The 27,722-nt window shown below is 42.5% G+C and overlaps 1 protein-coding gene across 1 annotated transcript in view; it reads left to right on the forward strand.

The window, feature by feature from the left end:
• tnfrsf21 (tumor necrosis factor receptor superfamily, member 21) overlaps positions 1-27,722 on the forward strand; it is a 47,778-nt gene that overhangs the window by 14,046 nt on the left and 6,010 nt on the right. Inside the window, exons 3-4 of the mRNA XM_070849811.1 lie at positions 3,908-4,492; positions 20,095-20,360. Coding sequence (XP_070705912.1) covers positions 3,908-4,492; positions 20,095-20,360 — 851 coding nt within the window. The remainder of the gene's footprint in view (positions 1-3,907; positions 4,493-20,094; positions 20,361-27,722) is intronic.

Raw genomic sequence — 27,722 nt, forward strand, 5'->3', positions numbered from 1 at the left:
AGCAAATACTAGCCTCGGCTTGATTGCTGGATCATTTGTTGTTTATTTGTGTTACTCTCGAGTCAACTCAGTGACGGCAGAGCCAAGGTTAATGTTTGTGCTGCTTGTGCTAACTGGGGCTACTGCTCATGACTGACTTTCTTCATGGTAAAGTACAAACAAAAGCTAGAATCTAGGAACAGACACACATTTTCAGACGTTTCTTACTGACTTTTCTTCAAGCCATCTCCTCTTTTGACCGGTCTGCAGGGACAAGTTAGCGTTGGGTGGAAACACACCCTTACGGGACCCAAGGTCCATAGAGCGAGAACAGACTTCCTTAAAGGACAGACATTCGTAGGCATGGAAACAAACTGGTGGCAGCTCCCTGTCTCAGGAATGTTACTATCTGTGGTCAGGAGGAGTTACGGGTGTTTCTGTCTTCCTCTATCACTCTCCTTTGTTTTTTTAACCTTAAAAGAGAAGATGAAAAATCCTTTCCTTTCCTTTTGTCCTCCCATCATCTCTCTTGGTGTTCTTACATCAGCCTTGTCTCAGTCATCAGCCAGTTATTTCTCAGAATCAACCCTCTGTAGTCAGTATACCCCTCCTCTCCACATACACCCCCACACCCATAATACTGTCACTGCTGTTTGTCTTGCCGTAGGATTGGTGGCCTCTCAGTCTGTGCTGGAAGAGGGGCAGTGGGGAAGGGGCGGCTGTGGATGTTACACACTCACTTATTTTTCACGTGTGTTTTACTGTCAGGAGAGGGGGGGGGGGGGGGGGGGGGGGAGGACCATCGTGGAAAAGGAGCCAAGAAAAAGTTGTAGTACACCAAAATGTCTTTAACCCCTTCCCACAGTAATAACTGCAGTGATAAAGCCATCCACTATATTGTACTCATATAATTCACTAGGTGTAAAGAGGCTTTGAGGCTAAGTCACAAACCTCGTAGCAACCATGGATGTCCAGCAGAGAATTTGATTCGAAAACAGTGACTACAACTGGACTGGACACAACACACATTTAGCATGGCAGAAGGTGGAGAGTCAGAAAAAGACAGAATGGAACTTTATCCTTGATCCAAGAGGTATGTCAATACACTGAATGGTAAAAAAGTACAGATTAAGAAGAATGTTAAAACTCAAAAAAGTCATGTATTGTGAATGACATATCTAAATAACCCTTCTGAATTAGTCACTTTCTATCCACTGAAAGTGTGTTTTACCAGTTTGAATATACATTATTCATATCCGTTCAATAATGTACAACAAAACATCATATACTAAGATCATTTTTGCCAGTGTAATCAAATGCAAATTGAAATGTATTTGATTTCATATTGATACATGCAGTGTTCACATTTAAGTAGTCAGTATTATTATTTGGACTTTATTTATATAGCACCTTTAAAAACAGTTTCTAAAGTAAATTAACTGTGTATAGTGCCTCTCCAGTCTTTTTGACCACTCTTTTAACGCTTCATTCACATTCACTTTGACACATCGGTAATACAGAGGGAATCTAATTGTGGAGGAGACTTTTCAGTCACACAGTCAAACTGTGCTTTAGTGTCCGTGTTGGGTGGAGGTTAGAGAGAGACAGACAGAGAGAGAGAGAGAGAGAGAGAGAGAGAGAGAGAGAGAGAGAGAGACACACAAAACAAACAGCAACCAAATTAAGATATGATGGAGCCTGACCCTTAAGAACCTTGTAGGTGAGGAGAAGGATTTTAAACTCTATTCTAGATTTTACTGGAAGCCAATGAAGAGAAGCCAGTACAGGAGAAAGATGATCTCTTCTCTTAGTTCTCATCAGAACAGGAGCAGCAGCATTCTGGACCAGCTGGAGAGTCTTTAACGACTTATTGGGGCAGCCTGATAATAAGGAGTTACAATAGTCCAACCTAGAAGTGACAAATGTGAGGACTAATTTTTCTGCATCATCTATAGACAAGATGGGCCTGATTTTAGTAATATTATGTAGATGGAAAAAGGCAGTTCTAGAAATCTGTTTAATGTGGGAGTTAAAGGACAAATCCTGATCAAAGATTCCTCCCAGTGGAGCTGGAGGCCAGAGTAATGCCGTCCAGAGCAGTTATGTTGTTAGAGAAGGTGTCTCTGGTGTTTAGGGCCGAGCAGAATAACTTCAGTTTTATCTGAGTTCAGCAGCAGAAAATAGTTGGTGGTCATCCAGGTATCATTGAAGTCAGTTGGATTCATCCTCTGAAGACCATGATATTTGCTAGTTAAGCTCTGTTTCTTACCACTTTGATGGAAGTAACCATCTGTTGGAAATGTTTTTTTCAGCAGTTGTATTTTATTGATTTGAGATTTACATGCATTTATGTCAGTCTTCTGTCTGCAACTGTGTCTACTGTTGTATGCTGTCCATGTTAGGAAATAGCCAACAAACAGGCCAATTCGTCCGTTAGCTCTCTGTCATTGTGGTTGTGCATTCTCTAAGACATTCACATAAAGGCATACGAGACAAAGTCGTTGATGTAAATTAGAGGGTTGGCTACATCCCCTGACAGTTGTCTGAATTACTCAAAAAAGTATTTTGAAGATTTCTTGCTGCCTGCCAAAGCATCAGCCTTAATTTAGGGATTAAACCTGCACCTGTGTACCTGTCTGCTGATAAGAGGATGAGAGGGATTAACACGCATCCAAGTGACAGTCCCAAAAAACAGCAGCCCATCTATGGTCTAATGTCATTATACAACACCAATCCCATTAGCAGCAGGACACAGGCAGAGTGAGCAGCAGGGGGGGCGGTGGCCACATCAATAATCAATGGAAGCAATGACGCACTAATATCGACGGACCATTTCAGTTTGTTCCCATGTCTGAAAAGCCGCTGTCCCTGCTTTTGTTTGTGTCAAACGGGACAATCCTACTTGTTCATTTCCTTTTTCACTGTTAGCACATCTGGCCAGTCCCCTCTCCTTTTTAAGCTTTTTCAAATTATTTCTGCAATTTCAGACTAAGTCTGATTAAATAGCATTAGCCTTCGCTTAAGTTTAATCAAGACACAGACTGTGGGGTGAGCAATTCAGAGGTGATCTGCTGTGAGATCACGAGGTTGAGCACAGCTGGGATGGAGGCAGCAGAGGCAGATTGTACTCTGCAGTTTAGGGAATATACCACTTTGCACAATTTAACATCAGTAAACCAGGTCTTATCTAACTGAGTATGCCACTCAACACTTTGCACAGGCAAGGGCCTCGACTAGAGTAACCACGGACATATATACAGAGACATTACTGCCACATCAGACTGACTGGCCTGTAGACTAGTGCGAGTGAACGGGGAGCTACGGTTCTTCTGGACAAAAAGCAACATGACATTTAATGAATCATTTTTACATTCTAAGCTTTATGATTCTATGTGGAGTAGAGAAAAAAAAGTCTCATTCATACTTCACTTTTTCAAATGAGTATTTCAAGTATGTAATATGAATGTCAAATGTTCCCGTGTTGGTCACAAATCTGTATTCAACTAACTTTAAGTTAAAGTATAAGTATAAATGATTTTATATGTGGGCCCATAGAAAATTGGTTGCTGTTTTCTGACTTTTTAAGCTCTGAAATATCAATACCAGCCTCTAAAGTCCAGCATCTGTCTAGCTCCAGGACTCAAGGAAGTAGGACGTCAGCAGGGGAAGCAAATGAGTGAGGGGAGGGGAGGGCTTCTATTTGTGTGCCAGATTGGTTGCATGGATTAAAGTGTAAGGATTCCCTCCTGTGATGCCTTCTGTTTTCATTGTCTAGGCTCAGCAAATCTCTTGAGTGACTGAAGTTAATTCCCTCTCTATGTGTTGTCTCTCATCTCTTTCATCTGCACTGTCTTGTCTTTTTGCTCTCTCTTTTCCTCTTGCCTGCTCTGTCTTTGTCTCCATCAATCAATTGTGTCTCTCTTCACAGGCACCTACAGCCAGTCAGCAGCCTTTCAACTTAGGGAAAACCAGGATGTGGAAGTCCACCCTGCAGAGGCGCTACTCCTCAGCCTGTCTGGCACTCCCACCCCACCAAATCACGATTCCCCACGGACTGCACCAGTCCCAGCTGGCAAGCATCTGACGTACCACGAGCACCAACAGGGGCAACCCAATTCTGACCCTGTGCCTGGCCCCAACAAGAGGGTGATGGAGGGTCTGGAGGATGCAGAGTTGGTCAGGGTTGGGACAGGTATCAACAAGGTAGCTGGGCAGGGGAGTGGAGGTGGTGATAGTGGGGTCTCCAGTTACTACAGGCCCACTCGCAGGGGGTCCCCAAGGCCCAGCACCCATAATCATTTTGACATCAATGAGCACCTTCCGTGGATGATAGTGCTGCTGCTCCTGCTAGTGCTGGTGGTGATTGTGGTCTGCAGTGTGAAGCGTAGCTCTCATGTGCTAAAGAAGGGCCCCATGCAGGACCCTAGTAGCATCGTGGAGAAGGCAATTCAGAAGAAACCTGCATCTCCAACACAGGTCAAAGAGAAGTGGATCTACTACTCCAATGGACAGGGTAAGCTTGCTGCATCTTTGATCTTAACAAGAGTGCTTCGACACAGCTGTGGCATACACATGGGTGACAACTTAAAAACATTAAACATTAAGGCCTTGTTCAGACTGCCAGCCCAAATCAATTTTTGGTATATCCAGATCTTGAAAAACCACATCAAATGCAAATCAAATTTTTGCTAAATGTACCTGATTTGTCGCTTCAAAAAGTCCCACAGGCGTTCAGCTGGGATGGGATGTGGTGACTGTGAAGGCCAGAGCATATGATTCACATGTTATCTATCTCATCCACACTCATAAATATACCTGCAACAAAGGGTTGAGACGTTTTGGTTTTTATTTGGCCAGCACTGCTTGTGTCCTCCACAGGCCAAAGACAAGCAGGTGGTAACTGGTGACTCAAAATGTGCGTGAATGGTTGTCTGTCCCTGTGTGTGTCGGCCCTGCGATTGAGTGGCGACCAGTCCAGGTGTCTTGCTAAATGTCAGCTGGGATTTCCTCCAATGCTCCATGACCCACACAGAATATGTACAGGTACTAAAGAAGAAGGAAGTTTGTCATTTACACCTGTACATCGTTAAATACTGGATTATAGCACCCTCCCTCAATAAAAACTCATCATGGGCTCTTAACCTCCTTCTAAACTCCACTGAAGATTAGGAAGTATATGCCGTTGTGTTTATGTTTGCCCTCAGAGTGCCTTATCACAGCTCAGCTCTCACAGTGTTTTTATAATCTCAGGACTGGTGGCTCGATGTGGCCTGCATCTGCAGCAAACATTAGAGGTCATGTTCCCACATACTGGATGTCCCAATCTGGTGTAATGAATTAGTTCTGAGCCATGTAGAACCAACTGGTGATGTGATTGCACCACCATGGTTATCTGATCCAATCAATTCTTCCCCTCAACACATAGTTTGGAGGGCAGTGGTTACACAAGCAAGGGCATGTCCCTTGTATAGTGCCACTCTGCTGTCACTATCCACCCCCAACACATACACTCAGGTTTCCTTACTGCTCTCAGTTCTCCAGTTCCATCATGGTGTCCCCTTCCTTTCTTCATCTCTCTTGTTTTACCTCCTTCATCTCAATTGTCAATTGTCTTCCTATGCTCTTTTCTGTACCTTTATTTCCTCTTCCTGTTTTGTTCTTTCACTTAGTCTTCTTGTTTTTTCCTCTTTTGTTTCACTCTGTACCTGTATTTGCCTTTCTTCACTCTGTTGTAATGCTCTCACTTCAGTTTAATTTTCTTGTGTGTAATGCTTGTTTAAAGTTAGGATTTTCCTTCCCTCTCTGTTATCCTCCTCACTCCTCTCAAGTCCCAGCCTGTTGACACTGTTGACTATCAACAGGTAGAGTACATTTTGCCCCACAGCCGAGCTCTTGATTTCACTCTGAAAGAGAGAAAGAGATGCAAACCCAGGGGACACCCCCTGCCTGAAGCACTCAACTCTCTACTGCGAAACTGTGTGTGTGTGTGTGTGTGTGCGTGCTGTGATAAAGTTGAGCCACCCGCCACCCTCTTTCTGCTCCCTCAGTGCCTGACCACAGAGAACTGGAATAATCTGGTTTCAGCTGCATCAGGGTAGCTGTTTGCTTGGCAAGGCACATTAGTGGGTCAGTTGAGTCTCACACAGGACCAGAGAGACATACGCAGACAGAGGGAAACGAAGGTTGAGACTGAAATGGTGCAGAATACGTGTGCACTAGAAGGGCAGGTCTCCAGCTAAAAGCGTTTATCATGTCGTACTCCATCCTCCGCTCCAACTCTCTGCTGGTCCTGCTCAGTATTTTTTTCACCTGGTCAGTCTAATCATCATGCAGTTAGCAGTGCAGTCTGTTAAGGTTGATTCTCTGCCAAGTAAATGTGTGCACTGCTCTCATATTTTAAACCACCTTTCAGCTGAGAAGTTCTCTGCAGCTGCCCGAGTGCTGTATCGTCTTCTAACACTGATGCTGACAGTCTAGTCCACTCTTTTGACTCCCATTGCTCCGACATCCTGGACCAAATAGCTTCCAGACAGATGAGATTCGTGCCCTCTGTCACGCCATCCCCCTTGTTGAATGACACCATTTGATGTTTCCGGCGTAAATGTCGGAGGGTAGAGCGGTTGTGGAAATCCACCAAGCTCCACATTCACTGTCTCTATTTCAAAGACCTTTTAGCTGAATTTAATAACATGTTTATGGATGCAAGAGCCACCTATTTCACCAGCCTTATTTCTTCTAGTAAGCGCAACCCTAAAGTCCCGTTTCACACCATGAATAACATTGTCTCTCCAGCACCGCCTGATGTTCCTGTTTTTTCAGATAACAAATGCAATAACTTTCCTTAGATTATAGATAAGATTAGAGATGTCAGGTCTAACACCATCCCCTCTTCTACTCCCATATCTCTCCATCCAACTCCACCATCAATTTGGACCAATTTTATCCAATTTCTCTCCAAGACTTCAGTGATCTGGTGGGCATATATGAACATTTCATGGTTTCCTGTTCAGATTATACCAACTTCCTTGCTCAAAAATGCTTTTTGGTCACTTGGTCCATGCCTGCTCACTATTTTAATTAACTCTCTGCAATCTGGATGTGTCCCATCTTAAATATGGAGCCATACAGCCTCTTCTGAAAAATGCCAACCTTGATCCATATCTTCCCCAAAACTACAGCTACCTTTCATTTAGAGGATTTTAGAGAAAGTTGTTGCTAAACAGCTCACTACCTTTTTAACTGTCAACACTTTTTATAAATTTCAATCTGGTTTCCGTCACACACATTCCACTGAAACAGCTCTTCTCAGAGTTTGCACTGATATAATGATGTGGGTGAATGCTCTGTTCTGGTGCTGCTGGACCTCAGCACAGCATTTGATACTGTAGATCACAGCATCCTGATTGAAAGGCTCAAGCAGTGGGTGGGTGTCTCTGGGAGAACCCTGGACTGGTTCCCCTCCTACCTCTTTGACAGGAGTTTTTCTTTGTCACTTGGTCCCTACATGTTCAAATCAGCTGATCTTTCCTGTGGCGTGTCTCAGGGTTCTGTCCTGGGTCCTATATTATTTGCCTTGTACATGCTTCCTTTAGGAGATATTATATTCAATTTAAGGGTATTTCTTATTACTGCTATGCTGATGACATCCATTTGTATATAATATATTTTAAACCTGATGAGGCTAACAAACTGGTTGTCTTAAACAACTGTTTGTCTGCCATTAAGGACTGGAGGGCAAATAACTTTTTACTGTTAAATGCAGACAAGATCATCGCCCCAGATAGTTTAGCCTCCAAGGTTGCCCAGTGTATTGGCCCCTTCTCTTCAGCTGTTGAGTCCAAGCTTAGAAATCTGGGTATTATATTTGATCATGCCATGTTTTTTGATCAACACATCAGATCATTGACCAGAACATGCTTCTTTCATTTAAGAAACATTGCTAAACTTAGGCCCATTGTTTCGCAATCTGAGCCTCTACAATTCAGAAGATACAGAACATCTCTAAGCTGTTTCATCCATACATCACTAGAAGGTCCCCGAGATCCTCTGACCAGGGTTTATTGTCAGTCCCCCGCATTCGACTAAAACCAAAATGTGAACGTGAGTTTGAAGTGGTGGCTCAGACATTGTGGAACAGCCTTCCTTTAGACATGCGTTCTGCGGTCCCAGTTGATGATTTTAAAAAGCAGCTGAAAACTCGCCTCCTGCTGTCTAACATTCATGGGATATGATTGGGGTGTTTTTAGATTTGTTCTTATGACTGATTGTTGTTTTTATTTATGATTTTATCATACTTATTGTTTTTATTTTCTTTTACTCCCATAAAGTACTTTGTGACTTTGTTCTGTGAAAAGTGCTATACTAAATAAACTTTACTCACTTACAACATGGAGAACAGAGAACACAACAGCCACGGTGCCAAGTGTTGGTGGAGACCAAAACAGAGCTGAAAGAAGAGTCAATATTAGACTGAAATTCATTAGACTGCAAGAATCAAGACTTCAAATGAATGCCAATAATGTTGTGTGTCTGCTGGATCTGTATATACTCGCTAAAGTTTGTCATAATAACTTTATGAGTTGATGGTATGTCTCTGTTGTGATTACAGCTTGTCCTTCTGCCATCTCAAATCAGTAATTTTGTGACCTCTACAGTTAAGGGTTATGCTTTGGTAACTAAAAGTGCATGGTTAAGGTTAAGGAAAGATCATAGTCATTGTTAGAAGAAACCTATGTTTACTTTTGGCAGGAGATGGGACGCAAATAGCAGTGTTCTCTGTCAGACAGAGCAGGTCAAGACAAAAAGTTCATTAATTAGGTTTTAAGGAAATGTAAACATTGGTCATTTGAAGCATTTGAACAGTGTCTCCCTGAACCACTGCAACCACTTATGATTTACTGAAAGAACTTTTTAATTATTAGCATTATTGATTGGCTCAAGCCCACAAAGGTCATGATGCGTGCGCTGATTACCTCTGCTTAGTACTGCTGCTGTGCCTTTAAGGCATTTATGACTAAAACTGACCTTTATACATTTGTGTATTCGGTGTGTGTTTGTGTGTGCACATGTTCTCTCCTGATTGCATGAGTAATCCTGTGCCCATGTGCATGTATTTATGTGGAAATGTACTGTATGTATGCACATGCAACCCAAATAGCCATTTTACACCGCTATTTACTCTCTGGAACATAAAACAAAACAGCTTCTTAATCCTTCCAAGGTGCTTGGCTGGCTCCCCTTGAAGGTTGTAATGCCCCTTTACTAGAACAGTTAAAACACTTGGGCAATAAAGGAAACAAGAGAAGGGAAACGACAAAGCACAGATCACACACATACAGTACTTGGCATTTGCTCAGAGCGGGTCAGGAAATAGTGAAAACTGCTACTCCTCCACAGCAGGGCTGAATGGGGCCAAAGGCCAGATTTTTATTGCACTAGATCTGAAAAAACTTAGTTGTTTATCTGGAGAAAGGATGTAACAGTCAATTGAAAAGAAAGGGAATTACAAAAATGTTTTGTAATGGTTAGCTTGATGCTACAGTAAGCAGGCGTTGCTGTTATATCCACCTTGGCCCTAACTTTTTGTCCTCAGCACAGACAACTGTGTCAATTTGTCACTTATAGTGTTAACTATTTAGCTGTTTGGTGATACATGAATATTTTAGTACAATGAGCTGATTTTATTTTATTTCATCTTTGTTCTTGATTCAAAGAGAACACTAAAGACCCCTGTAAGCATTCCGCAAAATTCTCGTCAGATAGTCTAACAGTGTTCGAAACAAACAAAGGTTTTGTCACCGAAAAGACCATCAGACGATCACAGCAGCAGAAATACGGCATTCATGTAACAAATGAATCTACCAGAAATGTGCCTTGCCAAATGATGCTGCGCCGCAGCAAAAGAATCTAAATGGCTCAACTTTCGCTGGTGCACTGTGTGCTGGCCAGCCATCGTCAGCGACTTCCCTCCTTTCAAATGAATGGGAGAGCTTCACTTTTTCACAAGGGGTTATTATTGGTCTGAACACAGCGTTGGTTTCAAGATTGGTTGTTGAGTCTGCAGACATTACTTGCTTTCCATTTATTACACTATGGGGTGAAGACTTAAAACTACTTTGACATTGGAATCCATCACAGTGAACATTTTAATGGCTACATTTTGGGGCTTAGTAATGTAATTGTAACCAGAAAGTTGGTGTGTGCAGAGAAATTTGATGGCTAGTACTAGCCATGCTGTCCAAAATTAAAACCAGGAAAGTAAACAGTAAGCCAAGGTGGACATGATGGGAATATGAATCTGTTTTTGAACAGTGTTCATTGGCAGCTCTCTAAAATCTCAGATTTTAGATGAGCCTGGAGTTCTCATTATTGTAAGGTAGCACACAGCGGGGGCGTATACACATTCACCTACATACCAGGATAAGCTTCCGTCTAATTTCCCAGAACACGTGTGCGTTGATGCTTCAGTAAAGCTGCACTTATTTCAGCCACTCTCCTGGATCAAAACATCTATTCTAAATGGTAAATGGTCTGTATTTGTATAGCGTCTTTCTAGTTATTTCAACTACTCAAAGCGCTTTACATGACATCCTCATTCACCCATTCACACATCATTCATACAGGAGGAATGTAATTTGGAGGAGACTGTTCTTTCACACACATTCACACAATGAAGCTGCTTCAGGAGCAAGTTGGGGTTCTGCCCTTCTATTCTACCATACCTTAACTACTTCTTTGTTTCGTATGGTGTAGCCAGTCTGCGATAACATTGTCTACTGACATGTCAAGTGATGTGACCGTGTGTTCCTCATTTAAACAAACTCACTTACCTGAAGAGCAGCAGCATCTGTAGCCAGAAACAGGAAGACCTTTAAAATGAAATGAAAATCTTTTTTGAAATTTTACAAAGTTCACACTTCACTGAAATGGATAAAACCATTGGCAGCCTTAAATGATTTCAAAACTTTATGGTATACTTTGGAAAATGTTTAGTTATATGCAGTTTGTAGTTAATGGTCACAAGCATGGAAAAACACCATAATGGTCTTTTCATCATCAGCTAGAGGCAGGTTGGTGTGTTCACCAGCCATATTATTTACAACATATATTTCCAAAGTAAGATGCAGATTGTAGAGGAAAGCATGCAGGAAAACAACATTCAACCTGCCCACCATCCTCCCTCGTTAAACATCCACACCGTTAATAATGCCAAATTCCACATCTAAGCCCAGCAGGGAGCCACGTGGTAGAATATACTGCGCTGTGCAGTACCCGGGTGGGCCGAGGTAGCCTGCTCCCAGTCCAGCCTGGGATTTATTGTGAAGAGCAGATTTTGGGGGTGTTACTGGATCCACGTTTTCTCCCTCACTTCACCATTTCTCGTGTTTAATTGCGTGTTTAATTTTTTGTAAAAATCTCATAATTGCTAAAATCAGAGCCAAGAGTGTCTCAGACAATGTAACAATACTAAAGGGTTCTAAGATGGACTTGAATAACTCGTCCTGCATCACAGACACGCTACAGTACCCATAAGCCACAGCTGTTGCTCTGAAGAAATGCACAACCAGAGCTGTGAAATTAGATCAGAGCTTTGCACATTCAAAATGTTTGTGTCTTTGTAATCAGGTCAGCTGAACCAATCCTAAATCCTGAAATGAATTGTGTCAAATCATTCATTTTGTCCAAACCCAACATATAACCTAAATCTTCTGACTGAAAGGTTATATTCTTTTTCCTCCGCCATTACCAGAGTAGGCAACAGGCTACTTCTAAGGGTCTAGCTCAGGTTTGAACAGAAGACAGATTGGTTCAGCATTAACAATCATTCCAACACTGTTACCCAATTGTCTGGATTCACCAGCCAGTCCACAATACATTCCAACTCTCACCTGTAGTCATGAGCTTGTGGTAATGACTGAAAGAATGTGGTTGTGGTAAATCCTTCATCTAATTAGGTCACTGCAGATCAACAAATAGACAACTAATGGATACCTTTGTAAATTGACAAAGACCATATCTGAGACATATGAGAAGGCTGAGAGACAAACACAGGGATCCACCAGGTGCAGAGGATCATTATCAAGCTGCACCTGTTCTGCTTCCAACTGTTTGCTGGTTTGTTTCCTCTTTGTTGCTCTTATAGTCAGCTCTATTGCCATTGCCTGTGATTTGGATCTGTCCTGTTTCTTTTCACCACACTGCTGTATTTTATCCCACTATTTGTCAAACACAAAGAAAATGCCCATCACAAGTTACCATATTTGGTTTTGAACTGCTGGTGAGGAGAAAAAAACCAAATATATTAATTGTGATATAAAACAGAGAAACTCAGATAATCCTCATGTTGGCTGCAGGATTGACATGTTGGTCGTTCCATCACTTTGGACCCGACTGATATACCATATCTTAACAAATAGCTATTGGATTGATAACCATGAATTTTATGCAAACATTCGTAGTATTCAGAGGATGAATTCTTATGACTCCTATGATCCCCTAATTTTATGCTACTATCATGAGGTTGACATTTCCATTTGTCAAATAGAGAACTTTGTTCTGGCCAAATATTTATGCTTTGACTGAAGTGCTAATTAGTGAATGTTAGCATGGAAACTCACAAAGCTAAAATGGCAACTGTAGTAAATATAACCTGCTAAGCATTAGAATGTTTTTAGCTCTTTCAACGCTAACATTATTAGCTTAACAGAGCTGCAAGTGTTGTTGTAGACTTTATACTTGAGACTTGTTGCTTGATACATGACTTTTTCGGAAAATTCGAAATTGATAAATGTTTGTACATTTGTAGAGCTTAAGTTAAATATTAATACCAGTACATACACACCAGTATAGGATGCATGCGCCGGCGTCTTTGTGCTCCTGCAGGAGGCTCTATCGTAGTGGGTTTTAAGTTCTTGGCTGTTTTTAACTATGTCTTTTAAAAGGATTAAAGGATTTTAATCATTGAAGGTCTGGAGCTCAAATAGCCCCGACTTCACTCATTTCACTAACTGGCTGCGAAGGTTGTGTCATTCTCAGCAAGATCACTGAGTCAAAGCAAAGAATTTCCACACACACACAAAATTCAGGAGGCTGAAAGGCATTTGGACACTGTGCTCCTTGACCCTGACACCTTCACCTGTGCTGAAGAGTTGGATGCCACTACTCCCCATCAGTGGGTGGAGTAGAAGCAGTCGTTGCGGCTGCTGCCTCAGCCTCTGCTGCTGCCCTGCCTGCTGCTGCTGCTGCTGCTGCTCCAGCTGCTGTTTCTATTCCTGCTCCAGTCACCGTCACTGCAGACCCTGGGCTCTGGCTGGCAGCTAAACCCAAAATCCCAGTCATCAAGAAATAGTTTCATACTGCTGCAACCTACGACATCCACATAGAAAATTGTTATTATGTCTCTTATTTCTATTGTATATCTGCTGGCTGAAAACCCACAGCCTCTTCCACTTTCCATGCAACTATGTGAGTCCTGTGGACCTTCACTGACCCCACACCCCCCACTGAACATAACCTGACATGGGCGGACCCTTGTTATTTGGGGTTCAGTTCAGCAGAGACCTGCTGTTTCTCAGGCACTAAAATGGTTGACGTCCTGGACAACATGCCCGGTCTCCTGGCGAAACACCGTGTGCATCATCCATTGTGCTTGTACAGTGCACAACACATATTTTACAGACAATTTGCACCTCTTCTAGAATCGTCCATAATTTTATCTGAGGGATGGTATCCATCTCAGCAGACTGGGTGCAGGTACTTTAATGCACAACATATTTTATGCATTATTTAATCCACCCACACTTTTGACTAACACTTCTTCCACGTGCCATTGCAATCATCCCATGACACACTATAATCCAAATAATCAGTCAAAGATCACGGCATAGGACACAATTACATCCACACAATCTCAGAAATCTAAATAACATCACCACTGTGTCTTGCCAAATTCAACTGTAATCAGTGACCTGACCTCTGATATGTAATTAAATCTTTTTCTTTCTTTTAGAGAGGTGGCTCAGCTCCGATGAAAATGTTATGTCCTGGTGATCATGAATCTGTGAAACATGATCTGCCATTTAGTATTGCAAAAGGAAGCTGTCTTGATCATTAATATGTTCACATTAGATTACATCATCAAGAAATTCAATATAAATTTGCATAGCTATGCTGATGATACCCTAATGCTAGTAGGACTATTGCAGTACTCTCTTTTCTGGCCTACCAGAGTAGGAAGAGAGATCACATTGCTACTGTTTTAGCTAGTCTGCACTGGCTCCCCATTTCTTTTAGAAGTGGTTTTAAGGTCTTTCCTGACATACAAAGCTGTTAATGATAAAGAACTTTCTTACATTTCAGACTTTTCAACTTTTTATCAACAAAAGAGATCTCAGGTCGTCTGATGCTGGGGGTTTGGTACCTTGAATGGGGCAATTTGGCTATCAGAAATAATTAATAACTATCAAAGATAATTAATCATTATATTAATTAGTGGGGCTTAGTGTAAAGTCCACCTCGATTGGGGCACCACCTCGATAAACGAGGAAGAAGATTTAATTGATTCAGTCTCACAAAATACTGAACTGTGGTATTATGATTAATAATTAACTTAATAACTAAAACCAAAATGACCACATTGATAGCTAGCTGAAGGGTTTCAGAGTTCTTGACAGAGTAGAGGTTGGTAGTATTCACCCTATATCTATATATCAATATTAAAGAAGACAGCATGTGGATTAAAACATTTATTAAAACATGACAAAATCATACATACTAACAAACTAAGGGTGACTGTGACTAGCTATCAAACAACAGAGTGTGTGTGTGTGTGTGTGTGTGTGTGTGAGGGGGTGTGTACATGTGACTAGGCAAAAGAATGTAACATGGAGGACTACATAAGCTGTTGACTCCCTACAAAATGGCCAGCAGACCCCCTGGTGTGTGGGTCAGAGGCAGACAAAGGAAATCTAAGTGCTGTAGCTGTTAGCTTAGCTTTGTCTCTCAGTCGAGGCCTATTGTAACACTGTATGTGTGAGTGTGTAGATAAAGGTACCAGGTTAGGAGAGGATGGTTAGACTGTAGACTCTGTGTCTGTGTGAGCAAACTAACATCAACTGAACTTTATGGCTGCACAGTAAACTACAACACATCACAATAATCAAACTCTGTGAACATTAAAGCAAATCAAACCAATACATTAACAAGGTTAAACCATTACTTAGCCATGAATACAGTGATGTTATGCTGTATATGTCCAGTTAGAGTTTGTTCCCAGTCCTCAGAAGGGAAGAAGAAGGTCCTTCAGTGTGCTGCTTTCTCAGCCTGTTGATGAACCAGGCTGGAAGAAGGTTCTGGTTCTTTGTCCTTGCTGTCCTGGTTACAGGCTGGAGGAATCTGGTCGCTCCTTTGTTCCTTGATAGTTAGCAGCTCAGTGCTAACTAGCTGGTGTGCTCCTGTTGCTCTGAAGATCAGCTGGCAGACTTTGGATCATACCTGCTGGTGCTGAGAAACTTGGTTCAGGCAGGACTTTGTGTCGCTGCCATGAAGAAGGTGGTCTGCTCTGGTACAGGCCACACTGAGGCTGGAGCTGGAGGAGAGAGCTGCAGGCCTGTGAATGGACTCTCAGGGGTCCTGGTGAGATGAGGTGAAGAGCTGAACTGGTCTCCAGCAGAGCCCAAGGTGAAAGAGAGCTGGACCCTCAGAGGTCCAGAGGCAGAAGCTCTCAGGGGTGTGAGAGAGCTCTGGGTCCAGGTGAGCTCACAGTCCAGGTGAGAGATCAGAGAGAGAGAGAGAGCTGTGGGGGAGCTCTGGGTTTGTGGCCTGAGGTTGTAGGGTCATGTGTCCCACATTGACCAATGGTGGCTGGAAAGCTGGATCCAGGGGTACGTTTAGCACATATGTGTGAAACTAAAAGACTCTGGGAAACTGAGTTCAGAGAGAGAGTCCTTTGTTCAAAAGACAAAGAAACATGTAGTCCCAACATAAGTAAGAAAGGTTAAGACAGTTAAGATGGAGCAGGAGAAAAGAGAGAGAGTGGTCTGTTCTCATAGTTTCTAGACACATTGTGGACACAGATTTATGTTGAAAAGACATTAAAATGTGCATTTTGGGTAATCTGGGACCTTTAGATTCCATGCTGTAAAGCACTTAGAGCTGCATTCTACGTTTAAAAAGGTACTATACTATTGAAAAATGACTATTATTGTTATTATTGCTATCAAAGAAGTGGAGGACTCAGCATATCAAAAGCCCGATCACACATGCATGCCAGACTCTGAACAACTGTTGATCTTTGCTTCAAAGACACACACAGTAACCTCTGAGAACCTTTCTTTTGATTGAATGTTTAGCACCCTGAGCTCAGAGCAGCAGAAAATTACTTCTACTACTACATTCCAATAGAAATAGCCAAGGTGTCTGCTTCCCTCTGTTTGATGCTGCAAACTAAAAGAGAAAAGCACAGGTTTTACTGGGCTGATGGAAAATACAGAGCAATAAATGTCACAACAGAAGTCATTATCACCTGCTCTGCCAAGTAGGATGAGACATTTTGGACACGTAATGAGTCTAGGAAAGAACATGACACTTTAGTGTTACTTTACAACACAACAAATGCTCACAAAAACAGTCTCTCATTATGTGCTGCAATACATGCACAACGATGACACTTCCGCTCAGTCAGGATAGCTCATGGACTGTCCCCTCCAGGCAGTTGTATCGTGCTTTATATGACAGTTTGACAAAACGTGTCAGTTTGGATAAACACCAGCAATTAACAGCAAGTAGCTGCTGTTTGACATTTCAGTTTGTCATGGTTTGGTGAGCTTACAAGTCCTGCAGGGACATTTACTGCAGGGACGAGTGCACAATACACACAAATTAACACAATCTATCCCACTTCCCCATACAAACACATACATACATCCGCAGGCTGACACACTGAATCGTCACGAGACTTATATAGGTCATTTAAACGTGGTCAGCCAGCAGTGGCAGTGATGCATGCAGAGCAGGGGGATTTCTCCTCTGTCGTTGTGTGTTATGTCTCTCAGTGCAGATCCTCTGGGTCCCTCCAGGATCCACGCGAGTTTAGCCAAAATAAGGTCAAATGAAGCTGCTTGCTTCCATACAGTCAGTTTAGGATTGTGGCTCTGGTTTGGGGTTTTTCAGTTTTAAGTAAGGGGTTAATGGTTAGTTCAAGTTTTGGACTTGGGTTGAGGGTTGAAATAAAAATGGGGTTTACATTTAGGTGAAGGTTGAGGTTAACCATGTAGTGTGAGTGGAGAATGAGTGTGAAGGATCAAGTGCTGTTGTTTTTATGAAGAGTGTGTGGCATGTCAGTGTGTCTGTGGAAGCATGTGTGCGAGCTTCACATGTCTATTTATACGAGCCTCCTGGCTTGTTTGTGCTGTGTGTATTTCTGTGTGTGCATACATTTATGTGCACCAAAGAGCGTATGTGTTTGTCAAGCCATGAAGTACTACCACGGGCTTACATCCATTTAATCTCTCTGGTCCAATTTCTCTGACTCATCCTGGATTTGTGCTCTTAGACTGTTTGCTATACTAAACATTATTGAGGGATCAACCTGATGCTTATCAAAAGTGGTGGAATTAATTTTGTGTTGATGCTCTGAAAGTGTAACGGCCACATAGCACCTGAAGCTTCTGTGGGTAAAAAAGTGTTCGTTGTTTATTGATGGAATCAGAAAAATTCTAATTTGAATAAGAATTCAAATTTGAATTTTTGAAAATGTATGGAAATTTATGGAAAATGTGTTTAAGAATTCAGATTCAGCTAACTAGTACTAGTCAGTCAAACCAGCTCCTGCACTTATTGAAGAGAGATAATAAAGCTCTGAGCTTAGCTCGGTTGCTGATGGGACAATAAGTCCTCATAGTTTATTCTAAAGACCTATTTGTACCATTGACTCCTGTCTCAAAACTGTCTCTGTTATGGAGTGGTTCGTATTAAAAGTGAACGGTGCATCACAGCTTAACAGTGACGACAGCTTTCTTTATTTTGATATTGGTCACTTTCAGGAATGTGTGAGACAGAGTTCACCAAGGTTGATCACTACACTGAACATTTGTTCAGATCAATTCTGCTTCCCCCTTTGATTATCATGATTCCAGTTGATTTCACCACCAAATAACACTGTTATAAATTTGCAGAGAAGTGGCTCAATACTGTCCCCAGTATGTATATATATATATATATATATATATATATATATATATATAAGCAAGTATGACAAGAGTTGTGTGTAGATCCTTAGAGTCTAGATATTTATATATAAGAAATGCTTCTTGACCTAATTGTTCATTTGTTCATGTACATCACCACCATCCTATTTCCGCTCCAGAGCCCTGAGCATCACTCCCCGCCACGTCTGACCCTGTGATGAGACATACTGCTTTCATGCTGCATGCATATCAGTTACTCAAGTTTCTGCTTCATGTGTGGCTCAGTGGAGGATGTAGCATCGAGCATTTGTATGATAAAAATCTGTATACATGCACCAGTAAAAGTATGAATAATGCACACAAGACAGCTGAGCAGCAAAATCTTGGCTTGACAAACAGGAACAGGTGAGTCAGTTTGTATATATGGTGGTGTGTGTGTGTGTGTGTGTGTGTGTGTGTGTGCGTACACAGATGTGTGTGGACCCCACCAGGACAACAACGTTTTTGTTGTTATTGATAAAACTAAACGTGTCAAAATAGTAGTTCTGTGATGGTTAGGGGTAGAGTAAGGATCAGGGTCAGGGTCAGGGATAGGTTAGTGTTTTTTAACTCAAGTATACATTGTGTCTATGGGAAGTCCCCACAAAGATATTGTGTTTGTGTGTGTGTGTGTGTCATGAAGTACAATGTGCTTCATGATGGTGTACATTGTGTGCATTGCTTTAACGTTCATTAGAGAGAGGACCATGCGTCTGTGATCTGAGATACAACCATAAAAAAATCAAACCTCCGTTACTTTTCTCAAATTAGTAAGAAGAAAGCTTTCTGGAGAATTTAGTCCAATTACAGTGCATCCTGGGAAGTATATGCCCCCAAGCTATCGGTGATTCCAAACAAATCAGTCGCGCATGCAGTCATCTCATGCTTGTATATCATAGAAGTTAAAAACTAAAGAATACAGGTTATCAGAACTTTCTTACTTAGTAATTGAATGACAGATAAAGAATTTATGTTATCAGTACTCACTTACTTTTGTTGAAACAAGAGCCTGAATCTGATTGCCACTGTTCAAATGCCAAAGGTAATGCTTGAAGCTGTTTGACAGTTGCCAGAAATGCCAAAAGAACATCAAAAGTCAAAAGTCAAAGCAGGTCTATCATGACAAAATGATTCAAGATCAACTTTGGTATTTCTTCAGCTACACTGTTGCTGGTGTGAGCAACAGATAAAGAACACCATGTGTGGACTGGCCCACCTGTCCACATGTTGAGCAAGGTCATTTTTTTTCACCACTCCCAATCAAAATATGTCACTTCCTGTTCTGAGTACACAGCAAAACACTTGCGAATCCATCTAATTTCTGTGTCCCAACCTTGGTTTTCAAGGCAAGACAGTGGTGTGAACACCACTGACCACACCACAAACAATCCAATAAATCATGCTGTAGCACTGGGAATGTGGATCCTTTCCAAGTGGAAATTCTGTTTTTGGGTGGATTGTTGCGCAAGAGACTGGTGAAAAATTCATCTCCACATACTCTATTCTCCACTGTGATCAATTAGAGCAAGATCAAACCTGACACGGCAGGAATCCCAAAGGCTTTTGGGAATCAGGTCCTTCTCATAACGGAGCAGCAGTGGCTCAAATGCTGTCTGTCTTGTGTGGAAAGTTCAAGTGTTGGCTCAGAGTTGGATCTGCTACTCTGAGTGGATTCTTTCAGCTCCTTGAATGCCACTGCCTCATGACTTAGTTGTACATAACGTAATTGCAAGTTGAAAGAATATGATTCCAGGAAATTGAGAAACTGGAAATTGGAAACTGAGCCTCATTTACTATCCATTTTGTACTGAGTGGCTGATTAGTGCTTCAGCACCCTCCTTTCACCTCTAAGTTTAGCTTCTTAAACTTTTCTTTCTCTTCCTCTGCTCAGGGGTGGATATCCTGAAGCTGGTGGCGGCCCATGTGGGCACCCAGTGGATAGACATCTATCAGTCGCTTGCCAGCGCCACGGAGAGGGAGGTGGCAGCCTTCTCCAATGGTTACTCGTCGGATCATGAGCGAGCGTACGCCGCGCTGCAGCACTGGACCATTCGGGACAGCGACGCCAACCTGGCCAAGCTGATCAACGCCCTGCACCGCCAGCGGCGCATCGACGTGGTAGAGAAGATCCGCTGTGTCATGGAGGACAACCCACAGGTAGGCTGGGAAGATGTGCAGGCAGCACCTTCAGCTACTGTTTCAATCATGTTTATTCAGAACTGTTGCATGGAAATATCTTCCATCTTCACATCTTTTCCATCTTCAGCTCTGTCAACTGGCACACACTGTGGTACACACTGTTCTGTGCTTGTCTCTCCCACTGAAGTCTAATGTCTACTGTGAGGAAAGTTGCCTGATGTGTCCCTTCGGAGCCAGTCCCTGTGGTTTATCCTCAAATGCAACAATTCCCTTTGGAATGATTTGATGTTCAAAACAGTAATGACAACCACTATTACAGCTGCTCTGAATATTACAGCAGTCTGGGAAAGTGCTGGTTGGGCTCAGTGACTTGTGGAAGTCCTGTGATGTGAAACTTCAAACTCTCGACAGCTCAGTGGGACATTTTTGGGTGTTTATTCTGTCATTAATCTGGTGAATGAGATAATATAAAATGTATAGAAGTAGGATATAAAATCTAAAATCTAAAAGAGTATGTGATGTTTTTTTTTTAACTCACTGTGGATATACTGTATATCAAGATGTTTTTGAAAATCACTTCACTTTCACTCATTCAGCCTGACATTGTGTACCTGTTTCTTGTTGGGATGGAGGGGTACTTTGTTTTGTTTTGCCCTAACCGTAACTATCGGTAACAAGCGAAGCGTCCACCCATTGCCATTTTTGGTCGATGCTAAACCTGGCACAGTTTTTGCTAGGAGCAGTTAGCAATAACTCGCTAACAAGATCATTCAGTTTGTCCTCTGTTAGGTTTGAATTTATTACAAAGAAAGGCAGAGTTCACCTTATGTAGTTATTTGTTTTTAACATCTTGTACTCTATGTACAATGTGCACTAATGTTTTTACAACAAGCAGAATAATTAGCATATTTTCCACATGTAAACATTTTTGCTTCACTTTATTTTGCATGGCTTAAAATTTGACTAAACTTTTTGTTTTCTCATTTGACTTGAAATGTGAAAAAATAATTTTAAAATGTGACATCTTTGAAGGAAAGAGTATGATTCAGAAGGCAGAGTGGAATAATACTGTGTGACGTTGATCACCAGAAATATGTGACAGCTCAAGCTTTGATGGCTTTGGTTGGTCAGTAACAGTTGTTGACCACAAGCCGCTAACCTTTATTTATGTTCGGTGCTAACTGAAATAGTACTTCTGCGTTTGCTAGCCTTTACTCTTCTATATTGTTTCTTTTCTTCCCCTCAAATCTGCACGTGTGTTGACATGATGCAGCCTGGTGCATGCATGTAGCAGGATGACTGGTACTCAGCCTTACTCGTGGGCCCCCCATGAGCCACCTGATATCAGCATTGTACTGTAATCTCCTCAGAACACACACAAACAGAAAGCCATAAACACAGGGGACACAGGTGACATACATAATCCTTCATCACCATTTACTTTCCCCCTCCTTACTCCCTAATAACTTTCCAGTGTTTCATATCAAAGTCACGTTCCAAGGTCAGCACTGCACAGTTGCAGCCTTGTTCTAGTTTTAAAAACTCACTGTCCCAGCTCTTTGGCCTTTCATCGTGGTTTAATAATCAGCATCTCTGGTCTTACTGAGTTGTTTGTGGATAAGATAGCAGATGATGACATTGTTTGGCGAGGGGGTGGGGGGCATGGCCTGATAATAGAAACTACATTTTGTTGTGCAGATCTCTGCCGGGCAATCTCTGCTGCATCAAACCTAAACCTGGACTCAGGCTGTAAACGCTGTCTTTTGTAACTGTTTCAATAAAGTTGTCAAAAAAACGTACAGACAAAATGGCGGCAATGAGACAGCAAAATAACAGAAATGGGGGTGTATTCATGTTGTATCGCGCAGAACTTAAGTGATCACAACATACCAGCCATGGAATTAATCTGTAGTGGCTTCAGTTCAAAATGAGACCACATTTTTTTTTCATTTTCATGGTCACGTTCCAACATGACGATTCCCCCATTCACAAAGCCAAACATCTAATGGATTAGGATGAGCTAATGGAAAGCCATTGGTCAGTACTGCGGTCAGTGCTGACTGTGCAGAAGGATATTGGTATTACAGTTCTGACCAACCAGGAGTTCCTGGATGGCATTCTGGAAGGGGCTCCTTCTGGAGACTCCATAGTTCTACTGGGAGACTTCAGCGCTCACGTGGGCAATGATGGAGAAACCTGGAGGGGGCTGATTGGGAGGAATGGCCTGCCTGATCTGAACCAGAGTGGTGCTTTGTTATTGGTCATAACGAACACCATGTTCGAGCATAGCGTGGTTCATAAGTGTCATGGTGCCAGACCACTTTAGGCCAAAGATCTATGATCGACTTTGTGGTCGTGTCATCGGATCTGTGGCTGTATGCCTCGGACACTCGGGTGACCCAAAGAAAGAGATTGCGGATTTCAACATGGAGTCCAACATGGCGCCCTGCGTGGCGAACGTGTTTGCTACTAAGAATTTCATTGCTCAGTGTCACCATCGTGTTCTTACTGTGCACATGACAAATAAACATCTTGAATCTTGAATCTTGAATCTTGAATAAAAGCGGCTGAAATGAGTTTCCTCCATAGGGTGTCTGGGCTCAGCCTTAAAGATAGGGTGAGGACCTCGGCCATCCGGGGGGGGCTCGGAGTAGAGCCACTGCTCCTCCACATTGAAAGGACCCAGTGGAGGTATTGGGCATCTGGTCTGGTCTGCGGCCTGAACTGTTGCCACCACGCTCCGACCCCGGATAAGCAGAAGATAATGGATGGATGGATGGATGGATGGATGGATGGATGGATGGATGGATGGATGGATGGATGGATCAATGTGACTCATTTTTGGGAAGCACGTCAATGAATCTGTTACACAACAGCCTTGTATGACATTGACATTTGAACACACAGCTGAAAAAGAAAACATTGACTGTAACGGCATTCCCATCGGAACAACTGAATGTCAGCTGATGGATGGATGTTTCTATTTTTATCTCTGCTGCTGCATGAGAGCTGAAAGCAGACAGCAGAGTGACAGATGTGAAGCCCTCTCTCTTCACGCTCTTCTGGTCCTCCTCACTGTGAACTGTCAGGCATCCTTTGAGGAGGTGAATTTGCAAAGCAGACATCAAAAATCAGACATTGAATATGTGTAATGATCACAGTGATGCTGATTTGTATGCAGGTGTAAGCAAAATGTTTACCCAGGACCAACAGCACTGCTAACATGAGTAGTGTCTGTGACAAGACGTCTTGTTTAATTGAAAGCAGCTAAATATATTCTGATTAACCAAAGTTGACAAATCGTATTTTCCAGCTACAAATAACATAACCAGTGAAGTTACTGCCCACTTCAGTAAAGTGAAAATGATTGAATAACTAATTATTTGTGCATTAAATGAATGTTTAACAGAGATACCACTGGGCCTGCCTACTGTTTAGCCCACCAGTAAGAGCAGCCATGCTCAGTCTTCTGAGTGTCGCTAATGACTGCATTGTGATTTGCAGCAGGCAGAGCTTCTCTGTCCAGGGAGGGGTGGGAAACAGAAGAGAAGGTTTAGATCTTTTTGCTTTCCTGTCTGTTCTGTTTGTCAACTCAAACCTGTTTTAATGAGGCCACACAGTGACTCCAGCCATAAGTGCACATTTTAAAGCAAAAAGAGAACTGCACAGTCTGCTACACTTTCCTGCTCATTCCATCTTGAGGCAGTCTGTCCAATGCTGTAGTTCAGAGTGTTAGCTAGTTAGTTAGTTAGTTTAATAATTAGCATTAAACACATAGTACCGCTGTCATAAGAAATATTGGATAAATTGAAATGTTGACCTCACGATGTCGCTTGGTGAAAATGTAAGAGATTATTAAAGTTAAAAAATGAATATCTGAGAGAAATTTTGTGACAGTGGATTGGCACAAAATTACTGACAGGAGGAACACAAAGCAAGAGACAGGCAGGCAGACAGACAGACAGACAGACAGGCAGGCGGGCGGGCAGACAGGCAGACAGATAATAATTGTATCCTCTTATTTTGTTTGGCCTCTTCCCTCCTCTTGACTTTCTGAATAGACAGAAAATGACAAGACGCCTCAGATATTCACCCTTTCTGCCACAATGATGCACGACCCAATGCATGTTGATCTCTAATGGGGTGTTAATGACTCAGGTCCCATTAGGTGCCCCTCCCTCCCTTCCATAGGGAGCCCCATAAGACAATAAAAGGAAACCACATCCAGTACTTTCTGGGGAAAAGGACAAAAACTTCCCAGAAGCTGCATTGATTGTTTTTAAAGGTAATTCAGAGAGATAATCATGAGTGTGTTTGACTTTGTGCCTTAATGCAGTCTGGGAGCAGGTACGTCAAGTGAGGACTACTTAAAACATCATAGCTGCATTAGTGGAAGAGGCTGGGCATACCTTGACATCAGAGTTTCTAACTGGGACTGGTGCTGTGCTCCACACAGGGGGGTGACTTCCTATCTCAGCTGCATCTTGGTTAATAAGCTCATCTGTTTTGGGAGTAATTACAGCTAAGTCAGATTCTTCGCTGTAACATTTTCAATCTAATTAATCAAAGTATCCCCAGTGTGTGTGTCTGTCCCCAGTGCCCTTCCCACTGCAGCAATCTGCCAACTCCAGTGAGGCTAGCTGGCTCAGTCTGGATGTGTGTGCACATATGAGCGGGCCGTGTGCCAGTGTGTGTGTGTGTGTGTGTGTGTGTGTCTGAGTCCCTGTCCCCAGCAAGGCCTTGTGTTGTGCTGACAGAAGTAGTCAGTGACTCAGCCTGATCCTTTTCTCTCTCACACACACAGCAGCCAGGGAGCTTTCTGGAACAGCAGCGCTGTTCTTCCTCGCGGTGACCCCTGAGCTCCGGCTCAGTCCTCAGTAGCTCAGCTCAGAGCCGTTCAAGGCTGCCAGCATAAGGAAATCAGATTCCTTTTGGTTTGAGGAGCCTTCAGACAGAGCGGCTGAACCTGAGTGGGCAAAAGGGACAAAGCTGCTCATAACACAGTGGCTGGTGCTGACAGTGTGATCTGGTGAATAATTAGAGCCTCACTGGAAGCACAGCTCTTGTGACTTGCTGAACTTTCGATTCCATCAGCAGATAAGTAAAAGCAATAGTGGGATATTCATCTTACTCAGATGTTTAAACTGTTTTCTGGTTGATGGGGGCTCCCTTTGGAGGCAGGCCTTTGACCAGAGCACCAGATCCAGCTGTGGTATAGGGTCGGCTCGGCAGGGGACTGGAGTTATAGGGGATAGAAGCATGTGCTCAACTGGATGAAAAGGTGCAAGCACATGATTATTCTTACATAGTTTCTTTTTTCTTCGTAATGACGCCTGAATATTTTCATATGGTTCTTTCTCATTTTTTAAATCATCTTTGGCACTAAACTGCGCAGTCTGTGGGATTTAGTGGCAGCTAGTGTTGAGGTGGCAGGTTGAAACACTGCGCCTCGCCTCACCCTTTCCCAGCGAGTAGGAGAATGGTGCCAGCGAGGATTCTCGCTGATTTGCTTTTTCTTGTGCCAAATTATAAGTGTGATCCTCCGTTTGTCAAAATTTGGGTTCCCAAACTCCTCACAAAGTAGTCTTCCTCTTCTTTCTTCTTGTTCGCCTTCCAACCAGTGTATTTGTGCTACCAAACGCAGGCTGCCACTTCAATGTAATACAAAAGGCCCTGGTTGTCCATTTGGGGCTTCCATAGATTTATGTTGGTGCAACATCACTGTCTTTGTGCGACGCGTGTGTGACGAGCCGCTCTGTGTGTAGATATAAAGGCTCATTCTAAGCTGAAACAATTATTAAACAAATATTATACAATTAACAGTCATTTAACATGAGTTTGATGGACTAAAAGGTGAAGTGAGTAACAAATAAATGTGCCTGTTCAGGTTTCTGAATTGACTGTACGGTTGGAATTTCTGTCTTGAGGATTTTTTCCCATGATCAACCAAATAAGATAACCAGAATGAAATTAGCCAAAATGAGAGCCAGTGACCGCAGTGAGTTGAGATCTGTGCCAGGAAGTTGAATATCAGATGGTATAATGTCTGTGTTGTACATATCCACTGACTTCCTGTCCCCTGAGGCTGCTGAATTTGTCATCCCTCATGGGTCTCTCTGTTTTTTCCCCACATCTGCTCTTAAAAAATATTTGCTCCAGTTACATCTGCTGCTGTGCGAAAGTCAGCATGTGTTTTTAGTGTGTGTGTGTGTGTGTGTGTGTGGTAGTGTGCATGTATGTATGTATGCATGCCTTTGTGGGTGAGACAGAGTGTGTTTGTTCAGTCAGAATCACGTAAGTTGTGTGACGCGACAGGCCAGTGACCCAGACATCGTTGAACAGAGACAAAGGACGGCGCTGAAGAAAAGTGTTTAGCAGAGTAGAATTTTCTTTGTTCGGTCCAGTTTCCTCCAGCTCCAGTGTGTGTGCTGAATGAAATGACCTCTCTGCTGCTGCGACCTTTAGGCCCAGCTTGGCTCACACTGTGAAAAACAAGACGTGCTCTCATGATCTCATCCCCAAAGCAGCCACTACTGGTTCAAACCACAGGCTCATTACCACACCAAAGAGAGAGAGAGGGGGGGGGGGTCAACAACAAGGAGAGAGAGAGAGAGAGAGAGAGAGAGTGAAGTGAAGTGATGGGAAGAGACTGAAACAAAATGACATGAATGAAAGGGAACAGGAGAGGACAGACGTATGAGGGAGAAAGTTGAAGCGATGAATTAACTACAAGGAAAGAGTGAAAGGGAAGCGTTACAAAGAGTAGATGAAGAGACAAATATGAAGGATGTGGAGCTAAACAGGTGAAAACCTGCAGCAAGGAACAGAGGTCAAAGAACCAAGAAGGAAACAAGGAAATGAGATCTTTTAAAAAATGACACCCAGAAGAAAGGATGGTGAAAGCAAGAAGTGACAGTATTTAATATGCAGAGCAGGAAGAACACAGAGGCTCAGGCTGGAGGCTTCTCTGTACCATGTGGAACTCCTGATGTTCTCACTTGATGGCTCGTTTAATCTATTCTCATAAGAACATATATACATACATAGCATAATAAATGTACTATATACATATATAGTATAAAGTCAGATCTTTTGGAAGCCTTTTTCCAGTCTTTTGTGGGTTCCAAGTAAAATGACAGGAAAGGAAAGGCAGACTTGCAGTACTTGAGCCAGTCCCTCATGTTGTTTTATATCTTGAGCCTCCTATTTGTTAAACTAGGCAGTCCATAAAAACATGTGGCACAGATGCCACCTGCACAGGCTGACAATGAGCCGACTCCTCCTGCATTAGCATCTCGCTGTATGTGACTGTTTCTGTAAATAGGTGTTGTTGTTCAGCAATTATTGTGTATCCAAAGAAACTCGACTGGAGACTGAAAG

Source organism: Pempheris klunzingeri, chromosome 18 (assembly GCF_042242105.1).
Source record: "Pempheris klunzingeri isolate RE-2024b chromosome 18, fPemKlu1.hap1, whole genome shotgun sequence".
Classification (NCBI taxonomy): domain Eukaryota; kingdom Metazoa; phylum Chordata; class Actinopteri; order Acropomatiformes; family Pempheridae; genus Pempheris; species Pempheris klunzingeri.